Source organism: Camelina sativa, chromosome 3 (assembly GCF_000633955.1).
Source record: "Camelina sativa cultivar DH55 chromosome 3, Cs, whole genome shotgun sequence".
Classification (NCBI taxonomy): domain Eukaryota; kingdom Viridiplantae; phylum Streptophyta; class Magnoliopsida; order Brassicales; family Brassicaceae; genus Camelina; species Camelina sativa.
Window position 1 is genome coordinate 6,353,742 of NC_025687.1, and position 17,169 is coordinate 6,370,910.

The 17,169-nt window shown below is 32.8% G+C and overlaps 3 protein-coding genes across 4 annotated transcripts in view; 2 read left to right on the top strand and 1 right to left on the bottom strand.

Annotated features, from left to right (window-relative positions):
* On the top strand, nucleotides 5,398-8,229 carry LOC104772804 (probable WRKY transcription factor 4). The gene is made up of 4 exons (XM_010497378.2): nucleotides 5,398-6,165; nucleotides 6,842-7,524; nucleotides 7,614-7,778; nucleotides 7,868-8,229. The coding sequence occupies exons 1-4, from the start codon at nucleotides 5,692-5,694 to the stop codon at nucleotides 8,118-8,120; spliced, it is 1,575 nt and encodes a 524-aa protein (XP_010495680.1). The 5' UTR covers nucleotides 5,398-5,691; the 3' UTR covers nucleotides 8,121-8,229.
* Nucleotides 8,497-11,752, bottom strand: LOC104772811. Of its 2 annotated transcripts, XM_010497383.1 has the most exons (10): nucleotides 11,457-11,752; nucleotides 11,032-11,144; nucleotides 10,548-10,907; nucleotides 10,368-10,454; nucleotides 10,014-10,283; nucleotides 9,782-9,920; nucleotides 9,367-9,667; nucleotides 9,083-9,277; nucleotides 8,869-8,991; nucleotides 8,497-8,780 (listed from the first exon to the last, which is right to left on the bottom strand). In XM_010497383.1, exons 3-10 carry the CDS (start codon nucleotides 10,834-10,836, stop codon nucleotides 8,670-8,672), a joined length of 1,515 nt encoding a protein of 504 aa, XP_010495685.1. In that variant the 5' UTR covers nucleotides 10,837-10,907; nucleotides 11,032-11,144; nucleotides 11,457-11,752; the 3' UTR covers nucleotides 8,497-8,669. The 2 variants fall into 2 exon arrangements, with proteins under 2 accessions (XP_010495685.1, XP_010495690.1); XM_010497388.1 differs by lacking the exon at nucleotides 11,032-11,144.
* LOC104772824 (ARF guanine-nucleotide exchange factor GNOM) overlaps nucleotides 15,894-17,169 on the top strand; it is a 7,893-nt gene continuing 6,617 nt past the window's right edge. The window contains exons 1-2 of the mRNA XM_019243437.1: nucleotides 15,894-16,015; nucleotides 16,816-17,112. Of these exons, the coding sequence (XP_019098982.1) occupies nucleotides 16,943-17,112 (170 nt within the window). The 5' untranslated portion in view covers nucleotides 15,894-16,015; nucleotides 16,816-16,942. The remainder of the gene's footprint in view (nucleotides 16,016-16,815; nucleotides 17,113-17,169) is intronic.

Here is a 17,169-nt window from a genome sequence, read left to right on the forward strand (position 1 = left end):
AATTTTTTTTTGGTAATTAGTTATTTAAAAAGTAAAAATAAAACAAACAAAACCTACGGTCTTCGCCTGTTGTGTGGCATGGCATCATTATGTTTTGTCTCTTATGTCACAAACCCACATGGTTAGTTCCGTATTGGTATATTTTTTTAGGTAACATCGGAAAATTTATGACATTGTCTCATTTTTTTACTTTTTAAATCCAAGAATACATAGTAGTTAGACAAAAATAAAATCAGGAATAAACTATAATATATATATATATGGTAGATCTACATATGTGAACTATTTTCACAAACAAAATCAAATATTATACAGTATCTATCTTTCTCTCCTCAAAACTTACCAACGTTATTTATTTTCATTATTTTAAAAAAACTGAATTTCAAATACATATCAGTAAAGAAAGAAAAAAAAAACGATCGAAGCGCTAAACAATTAGATCGAAGGGCATGTAATCCTTATTATAATTAATAAACAAGTATCAATAGTTGTTAAAAATGCTTTTATTTGGGTTCAAGATAAGTTGGGATATAGACCTTAAAAGTGGTCCAAAGTATACTTTCGGAAATGTCACTCTCATCAGAAAACTAAAAAAAAAAAGAATCAAAGATTTTATAAAACTTAAGTATTAGTCAAGGGTCCTATCATAGTTCTTATGGTGTGTCCCACCAAATTGATTTCATTGCGAATCCAAATAGTATTAATAATTTTATTAAATGTTAAATATATATACACACATGCAATGCAACTATACTAAATATATATATATGCAACGATCAATTTTCATCAGTTTTTCTACCAAACAAAATTATACTTCAGACTCATAATAAAACACGTATTTTGATCCAAACAATATAGATCTAAGTTTTTTAAGTATATCAATGATGGTTTTTTAAGTATATCAATGATGGTTTTTTAAAAAACTATAGAATTATGAGATAATTATGTTATTATGAGATAATTATGTTATGTGGCAGGCTCATAATATTTTATCATATCGGAAATATATTTATCACTTAACAATATTAAAAACAAAGGAAACTGAAATTGAGAAGAAAAAAAAAGTAAACTATTTTGCCACTCGTCTCCCACTAGCTCTCCTTTTACCCCGAAAGAAAAAGAATAACTATGTATTTTTAAAATATTCTCTCGTCTTTAACGCGTACGTCAATCTATTATTAATCTATACATACGGAGTAGTATTATTTTTATTAAATGCAAAAAATAAAAATAAAAAATAAAAAAATCTCTCATGAGTTGTTACATAAAGATAGTCCCTTTCCAAAAGTTTTTTTACATAAATTTTTGAAAAAGCATCAAAGAACGTAGACAAACCACACTTGTCCACACAAAAAAGCAATGAATTAAACACTTAATTTATCTCGTTTTGTAGCCTGCAAAAGTAGATTCCAATAAAATCTATAGCTAATCCAGATCTGTTTTAGTTCGTTTTTTTTTTTGTCTGAAACACCGAGCATACATACTTTAAGAGAAAACCAAAACCGAATTAATCAGAATGGATTGTGCATTTGATACAAATGTTATTGGCGAAATTTAAGATTTATGGGTATATATTGATTCCAACTACATACAAATCAAAACATTACTCTAATGATGGATAAAAAAATTGTCAAAGTTATTGGTATTAATAAACGAAATTTACAAGTAAAATAAACCATCTAACCAATTCATAACGGTATAATAATTATCATTAGAAAAAAAAAACCCAAGATATAAATCATTTTACTACGATTGTAATCATGATCAACCTGTGTGAGTATCTTAAATGGTATAAATATCTTGCACCTTTCGTATTAATTTCTTTTATTTTGTTTTGATTTCAAAAACTTTATGAAACCAGCTTACTACAGTCTGTATAAATCCGTATGAACCCCAACGAGGAAGTCCCCGGGGACTAAATCGGTCATAACCCAATTCAAAATGCAGTATGTATTATTGATTAGGTATATGATTGATTTATATAACTATTGACTGTTTGTCCATAAAATACTAAGCATAGAACTATATCCATATGGATATATTATATGATTTTTTAGTGTTTCTTCAATCTAGTATATTTTTTTTGCTTTTTGTTCTTTTCCCCTTGAATAAGATTGATGATAAGCCCATTTCCAAATATAGAATTTGGGCCTAAATCACTACAAAAAAAAAGTAATAATACTCAATTGTAGTAGCTTTCAGATAAGGGCATAACTAAGATACTGATGGTGTGTAAGTCGTCGTCTGTCAAGTGTGACTACGTTACATTTGTAATGCTTTATTTTTTTTTTCCCTTGTCATGAAAAAAAAATCTAACAAGCAGATAAGATGAAATATGACCATTTGAAAAAATTAGATAAAACTACTTACTAGTTACTAAACAGTTTTTAGTTATTAATTTAGTTGTAGTTCTAGTTTATTACATCGTTTTCACCGGCTTGTGCGTGTACGGATGCTACTATTATTATACTTGGAATATGAAAAGGGCCAATCACCGAATTTTGTCGACAAAGACAAAGAGAAAAAAGGGAAGAGAGAAGAAGAAGATGCTCTCCTATTTCTCTAAGGGCAGTTTTGGTGAATTAATAAATTTAAATGGCAGATGATGTAATTAAAGAGTGAGTAGTGGTTTGTTTTGTCTTAAAAATATTGTAAGTTTGAAACGGGAAAGAGAGAAACAAATATTTTCTTTTTGTCTCCAGAAGCAGAAGTATTTATTAGTTTCCGTTTCTACCCTTCTACTTATAATTTTCATATGAGAAACAAAAAACACAACAAATGTATGTTAATTAGTGACAATACTATTGGTAAACCCAAGTAAAATGGTTTTGATAAATAATTTTCGTATAATCCTGGTTTAGTAACCATGTTTTATATTTTTAATCGTTAATAATTTAATTAATTTGTCAGCTTCGAAAAATATTTGTCGTGCTCAGAAATATAGTACAAAATCTCTTTAGGTTGTCCTTTTAATAGCCTCTGACCTATGATTGCTCTTTCCCTGGATCCTATTTTAAAAAGTGCATGTATCATTCTGTACTGTATTTTACAAAATACCTGTATTTTTCGTATTTATCAGAAAAAAACAAATGAATCAAAATTAGTTGTAAGTGTTTTATGATATGTCTCGATAAATTAACTAACAGGCATAATATGTTTCAATATGTGTGAACAATTGTTATATAATGTGATTGGAAGTGAACGTATATACAAATAGTTATGTACTAGTATCTATGGTTTTTTTTTATAGAACATATATATTTGCTCCAACCATATTCTAAAGGCGAGGTACGTAGTAGGTGAAAGGCTATGCAAAGTTCCTTTTCGACAATTTTTTATTTTTAATTTTTTTTTGTACGTTTTTAAAAAATTTTAGTTCTGGAGACGTTTTTTTTTCTTTTTTTTCCCTAAAGACGTTTCTAGATACCGTATAGAAACGATTACACTAGAGTAAAGTAGTAACTACTACTAGACTACAATTACAACACGTAGGTAACTTTTCCAGTACACAGCTTTATTTCACAAGTTTTTCCATCAATATCAACTAATAATACACGTTTCAGAATCATCAAACAAATGCTTTTCAAGAAAGCTTTTGATGATTAATTGATCATATAATTAAACCGTCAGAATCTAGTCTTCATTCCCTTGTCAGCAAATTCATCAAAATATAATCCTAATTTTAATATTACCATTATCTCTTTCTCTTTTTTTTTGTTAAGAAGTTATTAATCTATCGTCATTAAATTATAGTACTAAGTATTACTTTAACACTTGATGCTATATATCAATGTTTAAATCTGCGTTCGATCTAATTAACTAACTAAGAGACCCTACAAATATGGGAATCCGCAAGAATCAAAAGGGGGCCATCAAAGTCTCCATCACCAATCACCTGTGATCGCTCGCACACTTAACTATACGATCTTTGTAGGCATTAACGGCGCGTGTCATCTTGATCCCATCACGAGATATACCTTTCACGCTCATAGACCCCGCTCACCTCAGCACCTGTCCTGGTCGTCGACAATATTAAGAAAAGCTGAGAAACCAACACATCATGACATCATGACATCATGACATCATGTCACTGATTCATAAGCTGACTGTCTCTGATATTCAGGCCCATTGGGCCTTATTCCACAAATTATATTATCCAGCAACAAGCTGATTGACATTTCTAACGTGCGTTTAATTGTGATATAGGCCCTGTTCGAAAGCATGTCGCAGCGACAGCAGCTGGCGACTGATTTTTTTTTTTCTTTTTCTTTTTTTTACATGATAGTTTTGTAATTATGAGTATTTTAGGGATTATAACTATAATTTAGAAATCCATTGCTTTCACTTGAAAAAAAAAAACTGTATTACAGCAATAACATGTATTTATTTTAATACTACTGTTTTTTTTGTTCTAACTAGAAAAAACAGCTATCATGGTATGTATGATTAGGCAGGCTTTATATTCGACAGCCCATTAAGATACGAAATGGGCCTTAAAAAACGGAAAGTGAGTTGTCATTTTCTGATACGTACAACGTGGAGTAGCTTGTGGCCTTGTCCGGGGATGTCCCAGCCTCTCTCGCTCCAGATTCACCGTACAATAACAAGACCGACGCTTTTTGTAAAAGTGAAAACCTAAATCGATCTATTTGGTATAGTTTTTTGTTTTGCTTTGACTAAGAAGAGATTCATATTGTTTGTTTGTTTGTTATATCAAAAGGATTAAGAATAATAAGTTAGATTCAGTCACGTAACCTGGTGTTGGCGTGGTGGAATTAGTAGTACTCATCTTCATCTCTTAAAATGTAAAAACTATCAATTCTTTTTTTTTTCATTCATTTACCATAGCATTCTCAGAAAGTTTTAAAATATGTAAAAAATGCTTAAGTTTTTAAAGTATTGTAAAGTTTACAATGATTGATCTATTAAAAATATACATGATCTCTTTAAATGATATATTTGTTTTTTTTTAATGATACATTTGTTTATATAGAAAAATAGAGATAAAATAATACATATAATAGGACCAAAAATTCAACCTTTAAATTAAATGTACAAAACGACAGAAAAAAATATCAATTGATGTGAAACATGATTACTTTTCCAAAATTTTCTACTGCTCTCCTTAGAAATGGGATTTTATACATGTGGAGATGTGTTTCATTTCATTCATAATTAACTCAAATAAATAAATATTAACTAGTTCAAGAAGTCTGAACATTATATTATTACTGAAATAAACCAAATTGAGTAGTAGTATTGTTTTTTTCACAAACGAAAAACAAAAAAGAGCAGAGAGAGAAAAAGAGAAAGAGCTTTGTTTACATTACATTACAAAACATATCTGCAGCGTGGACTTTCTACTGCAAACCCAAAAAGTGTTGATTTAATCTCTTTTTATGTTTTCCAGATCCGTTTTAAGACTCAAAAAGAAGCAGAACAAAGGACAACTACAAAACTCGTAAATCTCCATTAAAAGAGATATACTATTTTATTAAAAAAGAAAACAAAACGGCAAAAAAAAAGTGAAGCGAAACACGACACGGATTCACACAGATGTATACAAAAAGGATTTTAGATTTGAGAAACTAAAAAGTTTTATTTTTTCTTCTTTGTTTTTGATAATTGAGTTGTTGGGTTTCTTTTTGTTTCCTTTTTTTCCTTTTTTCCGTTTGTTAATTTTGGAGATCGATGTCGGAAAAGGAAGAAGAGGTTCCGTCGACATCAAAGTCCACCGGAGCTCCCTCGCGACCTACTTTATCTCTTCCTCCACGTCCTTTTAGTGAGATGTTCTTTAACGGTGGCGTTGGATTTAGTCCTGGTCCGATGACTCTCGTCTCTAATATGTTCTCTGATTCCGATGAGTTTAGGTCTTTCTCTCAGCTCCTTGCTGGAGCCATGGCTTCTCCTGCCACTGCTGCTGCTGCTGCCGCTGCTGCGACGGGTGCTAGTGATTACCACCAGAGAATTGGTGGTGATGGGAATGATAATAATAACAATAGCTCGAGTGGTGGTGATGTTGACCCGAGATTCAAACAGAACAGACCCACCGGTTTGATGATTTCTCAATCTCAATCGCCGTCGATGTTCTCCGTACCTCCTGGTTTAAGTCCGGCGATGCGGCTCGATTCACCTAGCTTTTTGGGTCTTTTCTCTCCCGTTCAGGTTTTTTAGATTCATCTCTCTGACAAATTTTTTTTAATTTTGTTTGGTTTTTGGTTGAAAGTTTAAAAAATCTATTTATGGAAACTGTGAGTTTGTTGTGTCTTTTCTTTGTTGAGCTGTTTTCTTGTTTTTTTTTTTTTTTTTTTTTTTTTGTTTTGTTGGCTAATGGCTGCTGTGGTTAAAAAAAATAACACGTTTTTGTTAGCAAATATAGGTTTATTCCAACAAATTATAGATTTTGTAACCATTTTGCTGGAATCATTCATTCTTTTTGGTCAAAATTTGGAGATTATGAGATTAGAATTGATTTAGGGATTATTAGAGGTTTGGTTGGGATTTCTCCTAAAGGAAGGAACTTTGCAACTCAGCTGTATTGAATTAGGAGGTTTTAGAGAAGAAGTACAAAAGGAGGAGCTTGTTGATCAAGATTTGGGCTTGCTCAAGGTTTCTGTATATATCCTCAGGAAGATTTCTTGGTTCTTATGACCTCATATGTTTGATTATGGAACATAGTCCAAATGTTCCTTTAGACAAGTCTTTGTTCTTTGATAGGGTTATCTAGTTTTTGACTTGGGGGTAACTAGCGGGATTCGTTTCTCTGGCTCTTCTTTTTCTTGACTCTGAATCTGTCTTAATTGCTCGGTTCTTGATCTAACCCGAATGTAACAATGTGCAGGGATCATATGGAATGACACATCAGCAAGCTCTAGCTCAAGTCACTCCTCAAGCAGTTCAAGCCAATGCCAATATGCAGCCACAAACCGAGTACCCTCATTCCTCTCAAGTTCAATCATTTTCATCTGGTCAAGCTCAGATCCTGACCTCGGCTCCACATTCTTCAGTACCAGCTCAAAGAGAAACCTCAGATGTAACTATCATCGAGCACAGGTCACAACAGCCTCTAAATGTTGACAAACCAGCTGATGATGGCTATAACTGGCGAAAATATGGGCAAAAGCAAGTTAAAGGCAGTGAGTTTCCTCGAAGCTATTACAAGTGCACGAATCAAGGATGTCCTGTCAAGAAGAAGGTTGAGAGATCTCTTGATGGACAAGTAACGGAAATCATCTACAAAGGTCAGCACAATCACGAACCTCCTCAAAACACTAAGCGAGGAAACAAAGATAGCACCGCCAATCTAAATGGGAGTTCCATAAATAACAACTGTGGGAGTTCTGAACTGGCGGCATCACAGTTTCAAACCAATAGCTCCAACAAGACTAAGAGAGATCAACATGAAGCAGCAAGTCAAGCTACCACAACAGAGCACATGTCCGAGGCAAGTGACAGTGAAGAAGTCGGAAATGGAGAAACTGGTGTAAGAGAGAAAGATGAAAATGAGCCTGATACCAAGAGAAGGTAAAGTTACAAGCTCTGTTGATGATTAATTATAATCCATGTTTTCTGTTTTTTTTTTTTTTTGATGGGAGAGATCTTTGAATATGCAGAAGTGTGGAAGTTCGGGTTTCAGAACCAGCTCCTGCTGCTTCACATAGAACCGTGACAGAGCCTAGAATTATTGTCCAAACGACGAGTGAAGTTGATCTTCTAGATGATGGATATAGGTGGCGCAAATATGGACAAAAAGTTGTCAAAGGGAATCCCTATCCGAGGTAATACACTTTGAATGGTGGAATCGGTGATCAATAAAGCTTATGTCTAATAACCTTCTTGTTTAATGTGTTCTGTTTTTGATCCTTAGGAGCTACTACAAGTGCACAACACCAGGATGTGGAGTGAGGAAACATGTAGAGAGAGCAGCAACAGATCCAAAAGCTGTAGTAACAACATATGAAGGAAAACATAACCATGACCTTCCAGCAGCTAAATCAAGCAGCCATGCTGCTGCAGCAGCGGCACAGTTAAGGCCAGATAATCGACATGGCGGTTTGGCTAACTTAAATCAGCAGCAGCCCATTGCCCGTCTAAGGCTGAAAGAAGAGCAGACAACTTGAGAGAAGAAAAGAAATCTCTGACCTATTTCATGATAAAGCTTTCAAAGTTTCACTCATACACACTTTGTCTGAGAAATCTAGCAGTTTGCAGGAAAGAAACAGCTTCAGAAANTGTGGATGAAATTATAATGTTGTAATATCAAACTGTTTTGTTTTCTTTTATTTATTATTTGTAATTTTGTTACATAATGGCTAATGACACAAGTTTGCTTGCTATAGTTCATTTATCTCATAGTCATTGCTTAAATGAGATTTACAGAGCATTGTTTGTTTCTAAAGGGCTTTTGAACAGTGAGCTGTGAGAGTAAGAAACAATGACGTTTGTACAAATGAATCTTTTCTTTTTCATGTGATTTAATAATTTGCGGAGCAGATATGGTTTCCACAAAAGACATTGATATTTTCTTCTTCTTTTGTCTCTACAATACAAATATATGAAAAGGTTCTCTGTTTCTGCTTTTGTCTCTTTGCTCTCTCCATTGATTTGATTGATTGGTTGATCCTTCTCTCTCTCTGTTATTTTGTAGTGAATCAGATCCGAAAGCCCAATCATTGTTTGTTAGTTAAAAGCGTTGGAATCTGTCCGTGATTAACGAAATCAATCTTGTTCAGCCTGACACAACACAGTACTTGCTCTGGCAGTTCCTCTGGTGATTGAGCCTGTGTCAGAACGAGCAAAAAGTTAACTTGAGGAACACTCCAATAAAGACCTAACCAAACCAAGTGTTTTGGGAGATAATTCAAGTACCTGAATAGTTAAACCCAAATCAAGAATTCCATTCTTGATCCTATCCCTGAAAGATTCGAGTCCTTTCCTTGATATGTAACTGAATCTGTGTATATCCAAATCGATCTCAAAGTAGTTTGGTCCCTGTCCAAATGATCAACACACACATAAAATTAACCACAAAGCTGTAAAAATGAAATCTAAGTTAATATCTAAGAAAGAGCTGTAGTCTAACCCGAAAGAAATCGTGTTGCGGACGAGAAAGAACTGGTCTGTCGTTGTAAGCTGTGATAAGTTTCCTCTCAGTAGAGCTTAGCTGAAGATCCTCAGGGTTTACCAATCCGGCCATGATCTTCAACCTCTCTCTGAATGGAACTGTTGATTCTCTTGTGAATCCTTTGACTTTCTCCACTTCATCATCCATAAATCTCTGCATAACCCCAAATCTTTTTAAAATCTCTCTTAACAAAAACATAACAAGTCCTAGCTAGGCTATATATAGATCCATCACTATCATACCTTGATGGTTTCTTGAAAGTGAGATGAAATTTCTTTGTGATAATTTTCATTCAGTTTGAAGTATAAGACTAAGCTAAGTCCTTCACCATCATAGTCACCAAACATAGAGGTCGGATACATAGGAAGCTGGATATTCACAATCATGTAATTAGGGATATCACAGAACTGTGATGATGCTGGTTTCAAATTAGGGAGCTCAATGTGCTGAGCAATGTGGTTGATCTTCTTAGGACATGCGAAAAGATCAATGCCGATTGGTATGTAAGGACTACAATTTGGTGCAGGACTCTTTTGCTTGTCTCTGCACATGATTTAAACAAATACAATTAAGAGTGAATACAAAACAAATACAATTAAGAGTGAATACAAAAGCTGTTTGGTCTACTTTGCTTGATCTGAAACTTTGAATCCTAACCTGAAGAAGTTCAATCCACGGAGCTTGAAACTCGACGGAGAAAGCTCTGACCAGCTTCCTTGACTGCTTAGTTTCTCTCCCAAAGAACGTTGAATCACAGAACCGGCTTTTGGACGGTACAAGAGCTTCTCAGCTGAAGCTGATACACATTTAGATACAAAATCATTAGAAGAAAGTTAAAAAAGAGGGATCCAAACTTAAGATACTTTGTTTGATCCTTTTATCTTCTTACAGAAATCAGATGCTGTTGATTTGCTATCGATAGATGTCCTTCGCACAGAAACCATAACAACTTTTGATGACTTCTTCCTGTGATCTTGATGATCTTCACAAGTAGTAGTCTTGTAAGTCTCGTGGTGAGATTCATCAGCCACTTGGTTTCTCTTTATGCTAACTTCATTCTTGCTTGAGTATGACTCAGCTTTGTTTCCATCTATTTTCAGGTAACTTTCGTAGAACTCTTCATACTGAATCACTTGTCCCATTGCAGAAGCATTTGCATCTGCAAAAAAAAAAGATCAGTGTTTTCAGACACACACACACAAACCAATGTCTCTAGTTTTATCTAGCTGCGACATTTTTTTACCTTCGAAGACACTACTATTTGAACCATCATCAGAATCAGAATCTATGTAGCTAAAGGAATCATACCAAGCTTCCTCATGTGATATTCCTGGAAATAGAAAAACAAAAAAGACTAATCAAGATTCAAGAAAACACATTTTAGAGAAAAACAGAATCAAGGTTTTGAGAGAATGGTGCATACGGTTGCCATCGATTTGGCTGCAGTTCCATTGAAGCTGAGTGACATGGAAGTTAGCGTTAGACATCTCAGCTCGCTTACACATCATCTTGGCAGCACAATTGTCGAAATCAAGATGAACATATTCGCTCACCGCAAAATCCCTAACACTGGCATTACTCATGCGTTTCATAGGAACATCTGGCATCGAAGCCGAGATTTTGGACCGACATTTGCCAGATCTGCCGCGCTTATGCTTCTTCTGTTGAAGCTTGTTGCTTAGCTTTCTCTGGGAAGAAACGCAACCACCCATATTTTTCTTTGGAGACTACTACTACATTCACCAGCTAAGCTCAAACGAAATCAAAGTCTTTTGTAATGAGCCTGTTGGAAAACAATATCAAGACAACAAAAAAAAAAAAAGATAATAAGAAGACCATTACCAAATATATAAATGATCTTTGTCTGAAATCAAAATAAGATGCCAAAAAAAGATTGAATATTATACCCCTTTTTTTTTAAATCTTTCGGATATATCACTTGTAAGAAGTTATGTTTACATAAGAGAATGCATCAACAACATTCATAACAATGGGATGTTGATTCATGTATCTTCAAGACCTTAAAACAGGAAATAAGACAAAAAAAAAATTCGAATGAGGTTTATATTTTCTTGAATTTGTTGCCTACTTAGTTTAGAAATTTAGAATATATTAAATATAAGCAAAACATCGATAACATCAAACGCAACAAATGCAGCCATTTGAATGAAACGTGAAAGATAAGAAAACAAAAAAAATCTTGAAAAACACAATTAAAGCATTGTTTAAATTGGAGATTAATCCAAAACTCGAATCATTTGTTAACCAAAACGTGAATTACTACAGACCCATTAAAAAAACAAAGATTAATTTGCAAATCAAGAAAACTAACCAGAGGAAGAAGAACAGAGGAAGGGGTCAAAAGAAAAGAGGAAGAAGAGGATCTTTGAAAAAAAAATCCTCTGTTTTCGTCCTTCTTCTTTCTCTGCCTCTCTATTGTCTAAGTTGTTTCTCTGTCCTTTTCGTGTCAATCAAAAATATAAACAAGAAGAGAAAAGGGAGAGAGAGAGGTATTAAGAGAAGATTAAGAACCGTAATAACACACTGTTTTTCTTAAGTAACCCGTTTTCTTCGGATCCTTTTACCAAAGTCTTCTCTTCATGCCCGTTTTAATCTCTCTTTCTTTTGTCTCTCTCTCTCTCTGCTTTTAATTGTTGTTGTCCACTTCAATGATTATTATTACCGGTAACAAAAAAAAAGTAGTAATTTTTTTTTTTTATTGACCCATGAACTTCGCTCGCGCGGGTAAGAAGAAGAAGAAACAGCGTATTAATTACATTACAGAACATATGAGTTTATTTATTTATTTACAGCACGTGTCGCCATTTATGGAAAGATCTTCTTAATTTCTTAACCTCTCTTTAATACCCTGTCTTCTTCCTCATCGATTCCATGTATGTACTACATATCCCATTTTTACAAACCTTTTTTTTTTTTTTGGACAAAATGTACAAACCTTTTTACCCGATCTTTAAGGGAGAAAACACACAATGGCAAAGAAAATGTTAACGATCAGCTGAACGTAAAATTATAGTTCCATATAGATATTAATGAGAAAAATGTCTAAATCGTTGGGACAATGAATTAACATTTTCTTTATAAAAGAAAAATAGTAAAATAAAAGAAGAGATTCGTATGTGAAGTTCTCGAGGATCATATGCTTATTGTATACGGCGGCATCCTAACCTATTATGTGTAAAAATTATGTACTAAAACGTCATTTATAATTTAACCAATGTAGACTATATATTAGTAGTATATGTTTCTATTGCTATCTATTCTAATCGATCGACCTATAATATTACACAAAATTAGCTAGTTAATGCATGTTGCCAATTTGATAGACACACACACGACATCAGTTTTTTCTATCCACCATCATCTTTTTTTTTTTAATCTCCATATAAATTATGAAGGGATTCAGATGATTGTGTGATGCATGGATTCTGTGATCATAGTAGTTAAATGGGATGCGTATAGTTTCCCCTAATTAACATATTCGGTTTAGGTAATCCATGGAAGAAACAAGACATGGTACTTCGACGTGGTTCGTATACAAAGTAGTGGCTAATGTTCAATTACTATGTTGGTATAGTGGTGGAAATGTTTTTGCTATAATATGTCGTTGTACAATACAGTTCGTTATTTATTAGTATTAATCTGTCATTCGTAGTAGATTAATTGATTATTGTACATCAACCAAAGGCTAAAGCCGTCTAGGAGTACAATAAACTACATTAAAAAAACAATATTGAGCTAAAAAAGGTGAATAAAAAAGCCATTTGTTAGTTCGAAGTCCTTTTCGTAGGAGAGTAAATAGTCCACGGAGATATATTCTCATCATTGATTTTTTTTTTTCTTTTTCTCAATAGTTTACAGTATTTTATTTTCATTTTATAATCTTCTGGTTGAAGCTGTTGTATGAAAGAGACTTACCTGATTCTCTATGTTTGTGGAACAAGATTTATTTATTTCACTTAAAAACTGTATAATTCCAACGAAAACTATTTAAAGTCGGTGAGTTGCTCGTTTTTAAATTATGTTTAAGACTGCCAAAACTTAGACTAGTTCCACTTTGATAATATGTTTTCTTTCTCATTTGCTTAATGGTTACATCTATTACATGTCACTTCCGGTTAAACTAGATGGTATTAATTCTTTTGGTTAAAAATGACGTTATTGCAAGGAAAAAGACTCAACAATGGATTCTTGTTTATTAGTATTTTCTTTTTGAAGGAATGGATTCTTGTTTACTTCAACTGTACTATTGACGGCTCATGTTTAATATCGTACGTTGATTTTACTTTATATAACAAAAGAAAGTAATCAGGATTTTTGGACATGATTTTCTGGATTTATTCTATCATTTCCGCACAAAAATAAATTATGTAACTATTATATTGGGAATATTTATAAATTTAAGACTAACTATTTATAATACGCAATAAATAAAAATTACTCAGAAAGAAATTCCGAAAAGAAATATTCATCTATTGCTAACAAAATTCTTGAATATAAATATTATAAAGTCTTTCGATCATTAAAAAAGCGTAGGGATAATATTATATACTAATAAAAAGAAATTTTGTTAGAAGTGATGGCTATATTTTTCTCACCCAAAAGATACAAAATTAGGTAGGTAAGAAAACCTTTGGGTCATTGGGTGCACTTTTTCCAAGCAAACCAGGTCTAGTTTTTATAATGGTAAACATGTACATATATGTATATCTGAAATACTAAAAGATCGGACTAATTCAATTCGACATATATAATGTATATATTATACTACTATACATGAATAATATAACTACTGAAGTCTATTTAAAAAATAAGTTAATTGCATATATTCAAAATTTTAATTTTCGCTGAGGATGGTCTTTGCCAAAATAGTTTTTAATTAGAAGAGGAAGATGAGATATTAATGGGTGAAGCTTTAAATTCCAATTAAGAGAGCTTGGGCAGCTGTAAGTGTAGTTGGTAGACTTACAAACACCAATCAAGACGTATTTACTTACGTGATGTCACCGTAATTAAATTTTCTTGTTATAACTTTTTCTCATTTATCTAGTTGGAGTCAAAATGTCTACTTAATTTGGAAAATTAAGTAAATTAACAATAAATTTGATGACAACTCCATTTAAACCAAAACTGATTATATATTCATACTAACTTCATTTTCCATTGATTCTATTCTAGTAGAAGAAAACTAAACTAAAATAAGTCTCGATTATTAAATTGATTTATGTATTATTTTGATACTTTTTTTTAATACAGAGTCCGGTACAGTTTAGTAGTTACGTGGATACCAAATAGATCATACAAGTTAAATATAGAATTAAGAAGCAGATACGTTCCAAACATAATACTTGAACGTGTGTAGAGTGTAGACCTAAGGAAACATTGCCAACTGGCAACTCTGTATTATACCATAATCTAGATATCTATAAATCTAGGGGTGTGTATAATGTAACGAATAGTGTATATAGGTTTATTGTTACATTCAGGTATACATCAAAAATTCAAAACATGGATGGATGTGTGGCAAACCTCAAAAGAAAACAAAAACCTCTCACGATGATATGAATTACTATTCACATCTAAATCATGTAAATAATGAATTCGAAAACTTTCTCAATGATATCCATTTTTGGGTATCAAAATTTGCCTCAACATCGTTCCTGTTTTAAAAAAAAGAACGTAGTATTACTGCTCATAATTTAGCAAAATATGATTGTCGAGACAATAATTTCTACTCTGATTTTGTATTATTACTGGAATGGCTTCGGCAAAACATTTGTATTGATTCTTCTTAAAGTGAAATAAAATTCTATTTTGTGAAAACAAAAAAAAAGAATTCGAAAACATTTTTTTTTCTTTTTCCAAAATGATGTCATTGGTTATATTTATTTACGCATAATCACTAATGATAAAAGTACCTAACGCTTTTCGTCCACAACCTATGAATGTAGTTAGCTATTTATTTAGATATTTTTATTATTGCATATGATGATGATGATGATGAATCATAGATTGATAAACATATTATATATAGATTATTAAATGATTGTTCATTTTTCTTTGACACTAATTAAACATGAAAGAGACATGTCCTTCGGGTGCAAGAATACCTAAAACAGAAAGCAAGAAGTCATAAATATCTTATGATTATAAAATGTTTATTGGTGTATACTAATTCCTTACATAGTTTTATGTTGGACAAGTTAGTAGTAATTAGGTTTACTTATTTTTCGATTATAAAACTCTAAAAAGTATTGTCTCCCACTAATCCATAAGGACAAACTGGCAAAAGGCAACCACCTCAACAACATGAAAGAAAACGAATTATTCAACTTTTCTACAGAATTTATATATAATATAATTTATAAAAACTGTATAGTAGTATTACAGTTGTTTGTATCATATACTTTTCTAAATAGAATTTAATACGATTTGATTTTTCCATTTTTTTGAAAATGACAAAAAGTGATATGATTGGACGAAAGAAACAAAACCAAATTATATAGTGAGGTGAGTAAAACAAATATCAAGTCATGCACTAAGGTTCCATCAATTGGGCCCGTATCTTTTAGTATGAGTTTGTCACAGGCCCATTTGTAGTATATTAGGGTCATGAAGTAAAAGCTTTAGATATTTTTGGGGATCTAAAGCACTAAATATCATGAATTACAGACCCTTCTAACTAGAAATATGGGTATTTGGCAAGACAGGGGTGTTTTCGTAAATTCGATCACTTACTTTATTGTTTTTTCTGCTTTCTCTCTTCGCCTTTGCTCCCTTCCCCGAGATTTTCCGATCGTGCTTTCCTTAAAAGCATTTCTGTTACACGTCGTCGGAGCCCGGCGACAGATCTCTGAATCGCTGGAGGAAACAGTAAGTAAATCTACAGATTTCGTTTCTTTAAACTTCTTCTTCGAATACTATTTTTTTCTATCGTTCCTTCGTTGTGGCATTGATGCTCGTAAATCTAAGTCAGAAGTTATCTTATTCAGTTTTTGAACTAGATTGCGTCGAACGAGTTTTCTTCTTCTTGTTGATTCGCATTGCTGTTATTTTTTCTATCTTATGAGATTTAGCGATACCTGTTTCGAGTTCTCTCTCTCGTGTTGACGGGATTTTGCTCATCTGAAGAACCCTGAATAGTTTCGGAAATTTCGTATGGTTTCTTGACACTGTCACTGGTCTGCTGAATTGTCGCTAAGCTTATTCCATTGGAATTAGTGTCTCTTAACTCTATAAGTTGCTGATCTTATAGATGGGTTTAGAGTTATCAGGTTTATTGATATAACAAAGAGGTTACAAACTTTGCTATTTAGGGATTTGTAGGAATTGCTTTTTTTTTGGGGCTCAAAATTGTTGAGATTAGTTTCGTAGCTACTCATAAACTAAATGTGATTTGGAATATCTGCAACATAAGTTACTACTATGGAAGAGGTTACTCTGAAAAATTATCAGCATGGTTCAGATTCAGACCTTTATGTATTTCTTTGCTTGTGGTTTATATGCTTCAATCGAAGTGGCTAGATTCAGATACAGCTTTGTACTTTTTGATTAATCTCGGGAATGTATGATGTGAGAATTTACGAGATTGTCTTTCTTAATAGCTCTCTAAATGAGTTTGTTATCTGTTTAAAATAACACTTTTAATCTAATCTGGTTTTTCTTTTGGCCAGAAATGATCGAGTTTGGCCTCTCTCTGTGAAGGGTATATCCTCTGGCTGTATCCACCTTACATTCTGCCAGGAAGATCGTAAGCATCGAAGTGCCTTGGGCTCTGGCTGAAGAATCAGAACAGATTAAATGGGTCGCCTAAAGTTGCATTCTGGAATTAAGTCCATTGAGGAAGAGCCTGAGGATTTTGAGAGTACTGAGTCAAGCAATACAACCACTTTAGCATGCATGATTGATACGGAAATTGCTGCTGTTTTAGCGGTTATGAGAAGAAATGTAAGATGGGGAGGTCGATACATGTCTGGTGATGATCAACTAGAACACTCGTTGATTCAGTCACTTAAAGCTCTTAGAAA